The sequence below is a fragment of the Phyllopteryx taeniolatus genome, chromosome 4 (assembly GCF_024500385.1).
Source record: "Phyllopteryx taeniolatus isolate TA_2022b chromosome 4, UOR_Ptae_1.2, whole genome shotgun sequence".
NCBI lineage: Eukaryota > Metazoa > Chordata > Actinopteri > Syngnathiformes > Syngnathidae > Phyllopteryx > Phyllopteryx taeniolatus.
This window is the reverse complement of record NC_084505.1, coordinates 28,233,678-28,245,232: the sequence shown is the minus strand read 5'-3', so window position 1 is coordinate 28,245,232 and position 11,555 is coordinate 28,233,678. Positions and strand designations below refer to the sequence as shown.

At 40.3% G+C, this 11,555-nt stretch overlaps 1 protein-coding gene across 2 annotated transcripts; it reads right to left on the bottom strand.

Moving 5' to 3' along the window:
• Positions 1-1,664: 1,664 nt before the first annotated feature.
• On the bottom strand, positions 1,665-3,029 carry LOC133477042 (interleukin-8-like). Of its 2 annotated transcripts, none has more exons than XM_061771291.1 (4): positions 2,784-3,029; positions 2,510-2,642; positions 2,297-2,383; positions 1,665-2,058 (listed from the first exon to the last, which is right to left on the bottom strand). In XM_061771291.1, the coding sequence occupies exons 1-4, from the start codon at positions 2,845-2,847 to the stop codon at positions 2,043-2,045; spliced, it is 300 nt and encodes a 99-aa protein (XP_061627275.1). In that variant the 5' UTR covers positions 2,848-3,029; the 3' UTR covers positions 1,665-2,042. The 2 variants fall into 2 exon arrangements, with proteins under 2 accessions (XP_061627275.1, XP_061627276.1); XM_061771292.1 differs by having other exon boundaries at positions 1,665-2,055.
• Between the last annotated feature and the right edge of the window lie 8,526 nt (positions 3,030-11,555).

The window sequence follows — 11,555 nt, the reverse complement described above, 5'->3', positions numbered from 1 at the left end:
GAGCAACAGTATGGTTTCATGCCCAGACAGAGTACCACAGATGCATTATTTGCCTTGAGGATGTTGATAGAAAGGTACGGAGAAGGTCAGACACTACATTGTGTCTTTGTAGATCTGGAGAAAGCCTATGACAGAGTACCCAGAGAGGAACTGTGGTACTGCATGCGGAAGTCTGGAGTGGCAGAGAAATATGTTAGAATAATACAGGACATGTACGAGGGCAGCAGAACAGCGGTGAGGTGTGCTGTAGGTGTGACAGAAGAATTTAAGGTGGAGGTGGGACTGCATCAGGGATCAGCCCTGAGCCCCTTCCTTTTTGCAGTGGTGATGGATAGGCTGACAGATGAGGTTAGACTGGAATCCCCGTGGACCATGATGTTTGCAATGACATTGTGATCTGCAGTGAAAGCAGGGAGCAGCTGGAGGAACAGTTAGAAAGATGGAGGCATGCACTGGAAAGAAGAGGAATGAAGATTTGCCGAAGTAAAACAGAATATATGTGCATGAATGAGAGGGCTGGTGGGGGAAGAGTGAGGCTACAGGGAGAAGAGATAGCAAGGGTGGAGGACTTGAAATACTTGGGGTCAACCGTCCAGAGCAATGGTGAGTGTGGTCAGGAAGTGAAGAAACGGGTCCAAGCAGGTTGGAACGGGTGGAGGAAGGTGTCAGGTGTGTTGTGTGACAGAAGAGTTTCTGCTAGGATGAAGGGCAAAGTTTATAAAACAGTGGTGAGGCCGGCCATGATGTACGGATTAGAGGCAGTGGCACTGAAGAGACAACAGGAAGCAGAGCTGGAGGTGGCGGAAATGAAGATGTTGAGGTTTGCTCTCGGAGTGGCCAGGTTGGATAAAATTAGAAATGAGGTCATCAGAGGGACAGCCAAGGTTCGATGTTTTGGAGACAAAGTTAGAGAGAGCAGACTTGGATGGTTTGGACACGTCCAGAGGAGAAATAGTGAGTATATTGGTCGAAGGACGATGAAGATGGAGCTGCCAGGCAAGAGAGCTAGAGGAAGACCAAAGAGAAGGTTGTTGGATGTCGTGAGTGACGACATGACGGCAGTTGGTGTTCGAGAGGAGGATGCAGGAGATAGGCTTACATGGAAAAGGATGACGCGCTGTGGTGACCCCTAACGGGACAAGCCCAAAGGAAAAGAAGAAGTGTGGCTACGTACATGCGGCGAAAACTCTCGCAACGCCTTTTATTGACCTTTCTTTATTGATCGATGAGAAGAAATGACAGGGTGACTGTATACTGCCTTAAAGTGAGACGTCTGCTGTCCATTTTGACTTCAGCGTCAAAGAACAAATTGGGTCCCTTGCCATATCAATACATCACAGCATATCGTATCAAACCCCGGATACAACGCTGACGTGTCCCAAGATGTGAGCAGTATCCAGATTACATCAGAGCTGACCGCATGCTTACAAATAGTAATTAGCTTGGGTTGAACTTAAATGAAATGATTCTATTGTGCGTGCCTGGGAGAAAACATTTGCAATAAAAGATGAATGTAGATGAATTTATTCTTTAGGGGTCCATCCACCCATCTATTTCCTACAAATGTTGTTGTGGCCAATGAATGGACATTATCGGGTCATCTTCTCAAATATATTTTTGCACTAATTGCATATAACATGACAGATTACAAAAAAAGCATATAGTTTGACTTCATTGTTTTATTCATTGACAAGGTGTTGGGGAAAAAAATACAACAATTGCATTCAGATGGATAAAAACTTCATAAATACAATAAATATATTGAGCATAAGTTAAAGCAATAACAATAGTAACAGTTGATAGCCGCTCAGCTGGAGTGAAAAGGCAGACAGCGTGAATGATCAAACAAGTGCGTACTGGAAAATAAATAACGTTTGATACAAACAATTTTGCCTGTCGACAGCTTCATACAGTTTTCAAGTAAGCTGTTCTCCTCTGTTTTCAAAGAAGGCGAGTCCTTGATCAAATGAACACTTTTGGGTACTTGTTCAAGTTTTTGTGAAAGCAGCTCGTGGAGAATTCGTCCCCCTTTGCACGGCCGCTCAGCGTCTTTTGCTGCTGGAAAGAGAGGAGGACATGCTCGTTTTAATTTTGGATTCAGTTGACACTGACTGGACAGTTCATTACGAGGTACACATGTGCAATGCAATGCGTTCCGAGTGTGTCTTTTAGTTTGAACTTTGTGAAGACGACATTTTTCACGACCCTCTTAAATTGGATCGCATCAGATTATGCGGGTGTAATGTATGCCTATGTGATGCATGGTGTGAAAGTAGTTGAATAGACATAAACTTACTTCTCAATGATCCTCTCAATGACTCTCGTCACCCAGCGAGCATGGGGGTCGAGGCACACCTCCTGGCCGGTCTTTTTAAGTGTAGCACTGCAAGCAAGGAACAGAGGCGCTTTCAGAACAAGCACACTTGGCTCGACGATGACGCCCGACAAGGCCGTTCCATCTTGAAAAGGTCAGTCCGCGTACTGAACTGGGGGGAAAAAAAGCTCTTACATGATCTCGGTCTCCTCGCAGTGGGAGTTGGCGGGAATCAGCTCCACCTTCTCGATGTGGCGGCCGATGGGTCTGCTCTCCGTCTGGATGCAGCGGCAGTGCAGCTCCACTCCCAAGCTTCTCAGAGCCATTCCTGCGAGGAAACAGCGGAGAATGTGGTTCAGTGAAACATTTCAGATGCGCGCCCACGACACGTCTGCGTGCAGTGACGAGTCGAAAATATGCAATAACAACAATTTCACAGCTGCATGATACAATAACAACGTAAGCGTACCTTCACTGATGGCCACAGAAGCCATTAGGACCACCAAAGCACTGAGGATCACTTTGCTCATCATTTTGTCCTTCTCAAATTCTACAATGGATCAAACTTTTTTTTTTTTAAAAAGAAGAAGTTGCCGTTCAAAAAGCTCGCTGAAGAAGTGACAATGCGGTTTGTTGACTTGCCGTCCTTCCGTCTCACTACTTTTCTCAGTCGCTTTTGAGCTCTCTGCTGTTCGAATGTAGTGCCGAAGAGGAGACTTCCTCCTTTTATAGAGCCTCGCGTGAGTTGGCTCACATGCTGATTGCGCAAACTGGGGTTGTTGGCAGCCGAGTGGGAATTCACAAAGGGGGGGAGCGTGGAAGGTAATTTCACTGACAGGTGATCTGCATGTGGCACACTCATGGATCAGTATTTGTCACTGATAAAAAATTATCATTTGGAAAACACGACTAGAATTGTGTCATCCAGCGGCATATGTGATCGGAATGTTTGGCATGATTTGATTCACAGGTGACACATGATTAAAGATGTGCTTGATATGCAAAAGCAAATGGTCATCAGGTAAAGTCAGTCATGATGACATATTCCTCCTAAAAAATACACAGTCGACTCGCATGAATACGCTACAAATACAAATAGATGGACGTCTCCCTTTGCTTGCTTGTCAAAGACAACAAAAACAACAACAACCCATAATCCCAGTTAGTAATTCACCTGTTTACCTGCAGAGACTTTAAAACCGGTGTTATTTGAGCCCCGTGTAACATTTCCAGTCTTTTGTCACCGTTGTCACACTTTCTTTGGAACGAGATTCAGGCATCAAATTCAGTATTATAGTTTCTTTACCACCAAAAAAAAAAAACACCATAAAATATAAATGTAATACATGACTCCCTTTACTGTGCAAGTACCACATACAGGCAAACCTCTGAGGGTGAACACCCCTTAAGTCACACAATTCAGAAATTGACAAACAATTTCAAGAAAAACTAAACTGTTAAAGTCACCCATCTCAGTGAACCTCCAAGGATTAACTGTGCTTTGCTTTTTCTTTGGCTTTTGGGGGCATACTTGTTACGCTTTTTCCAAAAGAACAACTAGCCACAACAAGGGGTGTTACGAGTAGAAAAAGAAAGTAGTGGAGAAAAAGATACTTTACATTTGAATAATACCAGTGGTTAACTTAGTTCTGCTGTCATATGACAGTCAAGAATGTTAAAATATTACCTAAAAAAAATCTTGTAGAGGATTAATGATAGCGACGCATTTTTCTGCACACAGTGGCACATGGAAACAGAAGTTCAGAACATTCAGATAGATTTTACTATCTCAAATATGTTTTTCATTTAAGTTAAATGGTTATAATTCATTGTAAATTCTCCCATAGTCGACCAGGGGAATTTTGTCAAAACACCCAACAATTTCAAATATTTCCATTTATTTTTAAATCAGTTTTTTTTTTTATTGAACTCGACCAGCATGCACTAAGATTGTGTTCAGCCTTTGCTGTTTGACTGAAATGTTCCTTATATTGGGGTTAAAAGGAACCCATTGCGCACACATGGAATAGAATAGAATTTAGGATAATGATATATTTTTGAAATGTCACAAAAGTACATTTCAATGAATTGTCCTTAACGGGTTAAATTCAATTTAAATCTTCATTGAAACTCTTTGTGTTAACATAATTCTTTTTAACATGAAAATGTATCCACTTTACGTTGGTGAGTAAGGGAACATTTGTGACGCAACAGCTGAAGAGCTATGGAAACAACAACAAAAAAAGATTTTGAATGCACCATCATATTATTTGAAGTGATACATTTCATTGTAATTCAACTTGATTGCAAATATTGGCAATAAAGTTAAATAAAAATAAAAATCATCACTGAATAATATGATGAAGCGGCACTTACTAATAAGTGCACTAAAATGTGAGAATAGACAAATGATAAAATGTGACGACTGATAACGATGGCTGGGCGAGTCAAAAAAAAAAAAAAAAGTAAAAAAAGTAAAAGCCTCCTCTCAAGTTCAACGAATGCAGTAATTGTATTACCTGTACATGACAGAGGTCATGACAAGCATGCTGTGACGCAAACACAGCAAGCTGAGACGCGTCAAGCTGGCGGTCATCAAAATCATCAGTTACGCTGCAACAGGAAGTATGGCGCAACCTTCGAAATGCTTTGTGCTTGGCTGTGGCGCATACCCTTCATTTTGACTCATTGACAAAAGAATATACGTAAGACAGAGGGTAAAAAAAAAAAAGGAAGAGAAATGTTTGTTATTTCCTTATCGCATGTGGGAAAAAAATGATAGAGGAAGTAAATGTGAATGTCTCATGAATTTAAATGGAGCAGGGGATTAACTTTATTGGGACATAATGATTTCACTGATATTGTTATAGCTGATGTATTGTGTACTGTTATTCAACAATAGTCACATTTTAATGCTCTCCTGTAATATTTTGTAGTGTGCAGAGGGCATAGTATTGTTTACCTAAGTTACAGTGGATGTTTTAAAGCACCTTTGCAAGATGAATTTCATTTCACGACGCATAATCAACACGCGTGTACGTACGGTTGTGACATCCCATTTGGGAACATGATGCACACTGAAACTTTCTGTTGACCTCAGCCAAAACTTTCCCATTACAGCAGATAGGCACTTAAATATAATAAACATGAGACTCACAGAGGCTCGGCCCCATAAACATGGCTCATCGTTTGAAAGCACTTTATTTCAATTCAACAGCATTACGGGAATTCAGGGTAATGTTTGTCTGCTAGTTGGCCTTAATTATTGCACGACTGGATTGCCATTTCCGTCTGGCTAAAATAATCCAAATTTCCTTTTTTGGAAATAAGAGGCTTGAATTAATATTTCAATACCAGTCGGGACTTTCGACTGTGGAAGCCGCAGTCATTTCTAATGAAGCTTGTGACTCAGAATGGGCATAATAATGGATTAATTAATCATTAAGAATTTAGTCTGGTAGTTTTTAGGTATCTTGCTGTCTAAAGAAGCCCGACACGATGACAGCTAAGGGATGCCGAGTTGCATTCACACAGACGTCCATTTTGGGCCAGCATTACACAAGCACACAAACACGATATCCAACATTCGCAGACTCTGACTCTGTGCAAGAGGCGGGGTACACCCTGAACTGGTCGCCAGACAATCGCAGGGCACACATAACAAACGACCATTCGCACTCACATTCACACCTACGGGTAATTTAAAGTCTCCAATCAACCTAGCATGCATGTTTTTTTTTTAACCTGGGTCCGAGGAACTGTGTGGCAGACGTGCTAACCAGTCAGCCACTGTGCTGCAGAAATATAAGGTAAAATATATATATTTTTTAATTTCATAAACCTAAACATTCTAACATACTTATTTTGTTTTGAATTTTAAAAAAGGAAAAACTTATTGACTTTGACACCCCTGCCATAATTTATCGATCTACTTCTGCCTCTTCATTTCTATAGCAAATATGACACAATTTGATTTTGGTTTAATTTTTAAAAGTTCACCTGATAGTACTACTTTTCATATTCCTTATCTTTGTTAAGGTTTTAGAATTTGCTTACCATTCATAACAAATTCAGATTGCTATGTCAGAAACTGCACTGGGGAGGGGACATTAGACAATACAAACTGTCCAAATATTGAAAACGCAAATTATTATGCTAAAATCTATCCATCCATTTTCAACACCGCTTATCCTGGTTAGGGTCGCGGGGCGCTGGAGCCTATCCCGGCTGATTTCGGTCGTCTGTCAGTCGCAGGGCACACACAGACACGGACAACCATTCGCACTCACATCCGCACCGCCACTGAGTGGGAAGTGAACCCACACTGCCCGCACCAAAGTCACGCGTGTACCAGTGACTACACCAGTGATTTATGCTCAAATATACAATCAGCTAGTAAGATGTTCTACCTGCTCGTGTGCCACCATGACCTCTACCTCTGCATGTGTCAACATGTCTGGACTGATGATGAAATAAAAATATTGATTAAACCCATGCCGGCAGAATATAGTACAGTGTATCGGTGTGGTTTGTGCGGAGCAAGCGTTTGAGCTGCACACAGCCATTGCATGTGGCTTCTAATCAAACTGCAATGTTTTGTTATGATTGTCAGCCCAGTGTGAGAATTGCACTTCTTTTGACTAATAATTAGCATTTTCGGCCTTTCGGGATAAAGACCATTTATTATCTGTATACATGCAAAGAGAGACAGCAGAAAATGACTTTTCTTTACCTTACACATTTAACCAAAAACATCCCTTTGGATCAGAAAACCTTCTGACAGCTGGGTGCAAAATTCTGCGCCAGCAAATCATCTGCAACACAGTCACCATTACTGTTTATTTATTATCTCAGGGTTAGAATTTTGAATTGTGGCTAAATTATTAGACCAGTGGAGTCCAAACAGTTTTGCTCGAGGGACAGAAAACAGAAACTCAAATACATAAAGATCAAAGGATCCACTTGGAAATTCTTCGACTTTAATGTATTAAACGAGCTTTGGGGGTTTAAAAATAGCCTGTTTTAAACATGCTATGTTCGATCAATCATGCAATTATACATTGTTTACATATTCTAGTTTTTTGGGGGGGGTTTTAAACACTGCTGAGTCACCGCTTTCTGTTTAAGATGATAAGGCAAATAGTTTAGAATTTTTCACGACTTTGGTGTGGCTGGCTACCCTGCATCCCACGAGAATAGATCTGCCCTACTGACCATTTAGAACCAAAACAAGACAGAAACAAAAAACTGAAAGAAGAAAAAAAAGAGCAATCTGTAGTAAGCTGACCATTTTTAGAGCAGTTACTTGAGGGATCATTGATGTGATTTGTTCCCAAATTGGACCTTGACACGGAGCGGCAAGTGGAGGAAAACATTTCTGCTACCAAAAATGAGTTATCTTTATTCAGTGTTATGAAGAGTAATTTTTTTACTATTTTAGTTGTAAATAGTGTATTTACATCTTTGCATATCTGGAAGAGCTCTACAGTTTACTGTATAAAACCAATTTATTAGTAAGTGTACCACCCATTTTTTCGACACCCACACTTCTCACGGTGCCCACCTCTACACTTTTTTATGGAACTTGCATTGCGGATTATGTCATATTTCATTTTTAGTATACAGTATGCCGCAGTCCGCAGAAAAAATGGACAGCAGGCGGCAAATGGCCCCCGAGCAGTAGTTTGGACACCCCTGCCATAGACCCATGGTGTGAGGACTATTGCGGCATTAACTTAAACAATTGAGACATATTGGGTGATTTTGCGTGCATGTGTGAGTGCGTGTGAAGGAAATGAATCATTCATCCTGAGCCTTTTATTGGGATCTTGCCAATGTTACAAATTATGCCCATTTATTTTGTGGTCTTTAACAACATTTTAGTTCCAACATGCAAAATGAGGTTTGGAGCGCATCACATTTTAAATCACACTAAATCTCCCTTGGGACTCAAGTCACGTGTCCGGATGAACTTTTTGTGTATAATTCTATGCATTTGATGTTTCCTACAAAGCTAACGCTAATGTACAGCATAAAATATCTTTGCAGCTGCGGTTGTTCCGGCTCGGCATGAATTCTCTTCAGCGCTTAGCACAATTGTAAATACCGCAACAGCCCACTGCGCACTAAGCATACAGGGAAGAAGACTGTGAAACAACAGTAAGTATAAATGATTTGTATAATTATTTGACTATGCAGCTTGAGCCTCTCTTTTGTGAAAGACAATCTACCAACAGGATTTAGACAACTGCATTGAAAAGAAGCCGATACTGCATACAAAGAGTTCATGAGGGTAAAACTAGATGCTGGGAAAATCAGATGTGATTCATTGAGTTCACATTGTTTAGTGTCCGGTCACGTTTTTTTTTCCTTCTTTATCTTTGAGGTGTAAACTGATAGGCATACTGGAGCTTTACTGTGAAGTGTGTGAGCTGATATACCTTTTTGAAGAAGAAGAAGAAGAAGAAGAAGAAAAAAATACAATATCCACAGACTTACAATGTGTCAACTTTTGTTGTTGTTGTTCAAATTTGATCCAAAGTGAGGCAACATAAGAAAGTCAGAACATGCTCAACAAAAGGCTGATGAGCTGCCGCTGGAGATTTCTGGAGATGACACAGAGTTTGTGGATTTGCAAACAGCTGGAGGAGGAGTCCAACTCCTTTTCTGGTCCGTCAAAGTTTTGAGGAAGGGGATCCAGCTGGGCAGGCTGCCCTACTTGCATTCCATGTGATGAACACTTTTAAATGTGACGTCTGATTTTGTGCCTGGGCATGTTTGTTGCCTCAATCATATGCACAGAGTTTTAAGCATATTTTACCCACTGTGAGTGAGTTCTGCACACTCTGGTGTTTATTATGAATTTGATCATAACCAACAAATGAAAATGTGTTCTCTTGACACTTATTGCTGAGGCCTGTCCTTCTGTACACTGGCGGAATTATGACTTTTGCAATTATATTATAGTATAGTGAATGGGTGTATCTTCACTGGAAATGACATTGACACAAGGTGTGATGACTAACATACCAATTCGATTTTAATATACTGTGTATCTAGACTGTACAAACTGTATATTCATAATATTTTTCAATATAGACGTGGTGTTCTAAATGAATATTCAATTAGAATGTTCCATAGAAATAACCTGGATCCTTTAGAATAGTGGAAAAGATTGCATTCCATCAAAATTGTCCAATACGTTTTCAAATACTGCATAAAAATAATGAATATCATTTCAAAATTTGGCCAAGATATGAATCGTTTTAAGCCTAACTACAGTATGTTGTGAAGTATGTTTGTGGGTTGCAAATGTTTAAATAAAAATAAATAAATAAATTAAAAAAATCGAATATATTCAATAGAGTCTCCAGTGGAACAGGTCAACCAAACCATTCCAGGACTTTGGTTGACGTTCCAATTTTTTTTCAGACTTCGTCCAACATAACTAATGTGAATTAATCCAAACTTTTGCCATCGCAAAACCTTGATGAAATGTTTTAAATAACATTTTTAACTGTCACTAGTGTAAAAATATAAGTTAACATCTATATTATTAATCAGTTTAAAAAAAAAAAAAGCGCTTGACAGATGACAGATGAAGGGGAACTTGCGCATTGTTTTTACTGTCACAAAAGCGTGTGTAAAACACTCTACTAACGTTGCCTAACCTAGATAGTGGCTAAAGTCAGCAGTCGACCGCACCGACTGGACTTTGGCCTCTCTTCCGGCTCACAAGCTTCGCTCGCTCCCGCTCATCTCTGCGGCTCGCAGCGTCGACTCCTGGCTCAGCGATCGTCAGCTCCAGCTGGCACGGGATTGAAAACTGCTTTTGGGACAAGCTCTTGTCGTACTGCTTTCAATGCGCGTCCGCTAACTTCACAAAACTTATTATTGTCTTCGCTTAACACTTATCGTTGAGGCCAGTCCTTCTTTAGGAAATAAGTGTCGCCAAAAAGCTACTGAATGAAAGCCAAAGAAAAAGCAGAGCACACTTGCAGAGTTAACCCAGAGATTAATGTCTGATGCGAAGAAGTTTCTCGTCGGAGGGGAGCTTTTCTGCTCGTTTGTTGTTCCAGGAAGCTGGCTACTGATTGACAAGAAAAGAGGCATGATGGCGTGAAGGGAACCCGCAAGAGGAGTGTGCAGTGATTTTCACAAATTGAGCAATAGTTTTGGTATAATAAAAACAAGCCGAGTTGGCCCCCACCGTTCCAGCAATAAGAGCTTCGTCTCTTCCGGGAAGACTTTGGAATGTGGGATTTTTTTGTCTATTCATACAGATGTCACCAAAACACTTGAATAAAATACAAATATTTATACCGTAGAACTCCAACTTCTGCGTCCCTAAAAATGTTATTAAAAACAAATATTTGGGATTGTTGTGAACATCACAAATACTTTATGGTGTATTAATAAATGGATGAGGAAGTAGTGTAGTGGCTAAAATAGTTAGACATTGCCATCTTCTGGTAAGAAAGTTCTCCTAAAATGTTAGTAATGTGCACTTGTTTCCTCGTTGTCATGCTTGTTTGTATCTCTTAAATACAGTGGGTATAACAAGTTTACACACCCCTGTTCAAATGCTACATTTTCGTGAGTTTAAAAAAATTGACCAAGTTGAATCGTTTCAAATCATTTTCTGCCATTGACCTAAAACCTGAACTCAATTGGAAAAAGCAAATAAAGTAAAAATAAGCAACTGAGATATTGAGGTTACACAAGTGTGCACACCCCTTATTACTGGGGCTGTGTTCAGAATTCAACAATCACATTCAAACTCATGTAAAATTGGATTCAGCACACACCTGCCACCATTTAAGGTACCTCCAATTAAACCCGAATAAAGTTCAGATGGGTTTTAACACTGATGGGTATTTGGAACTGTTCATAATTCCCTCACTTTAACTAAGGTGCCAGTTCCATCTGGGGGGTCGGGAGGGGGCATCCAGAAAGCATGATGCTCCCACCACCATGCTTCACTGTGGGCAGGTTTGGGGAGTAATGGAATACATGCAAGTGGATTATGTAATCAGATTACAAAAAAAAGGTACCTGTATTCCATTACAGTTATAGAAAAAAATTAGATTACAGGAATATTCATTAAAAATTGGAATTATTTTTCAGGGTTACAATTTTAAAACAGGGAGAGGCCGGTTGTTGATTTGGAGCCGCAACCTTTTGCAGAGTTAGCAGCGCATCATTGGATCATAAAGTGGGAGGTGTGTGTGTGTGTGTGTGT

What these genes read in the sequence shown, in the direction of transcription:
- LOC133477042 (XM_061771291.1), bottom strand. Translation starts at nt 2,847, where the DNA reads ATGATGAGCAAAGTGATCCTCAGTGCTTTGGTGGTCCTAATGGCTTCT. An exon ending in TTCTGTGGCCATCAGTGAAG is followed by an intron (nt 2,643 to 2,783) that starts GTACGCTTACGT and finishes GTTTCCTCGCAG; the next exon opens with GAATGGCTCTGAGAAGCTTG. An exon ending in TGCGAGGAGACCGAGATCAT is followed by an intron (nt 2,384 to 2,509) that starts GTAAGAGCTTTT and finishes CCTTGCTTGCAG; the next exon opens with TGCTACACTTAAAAAGACCG.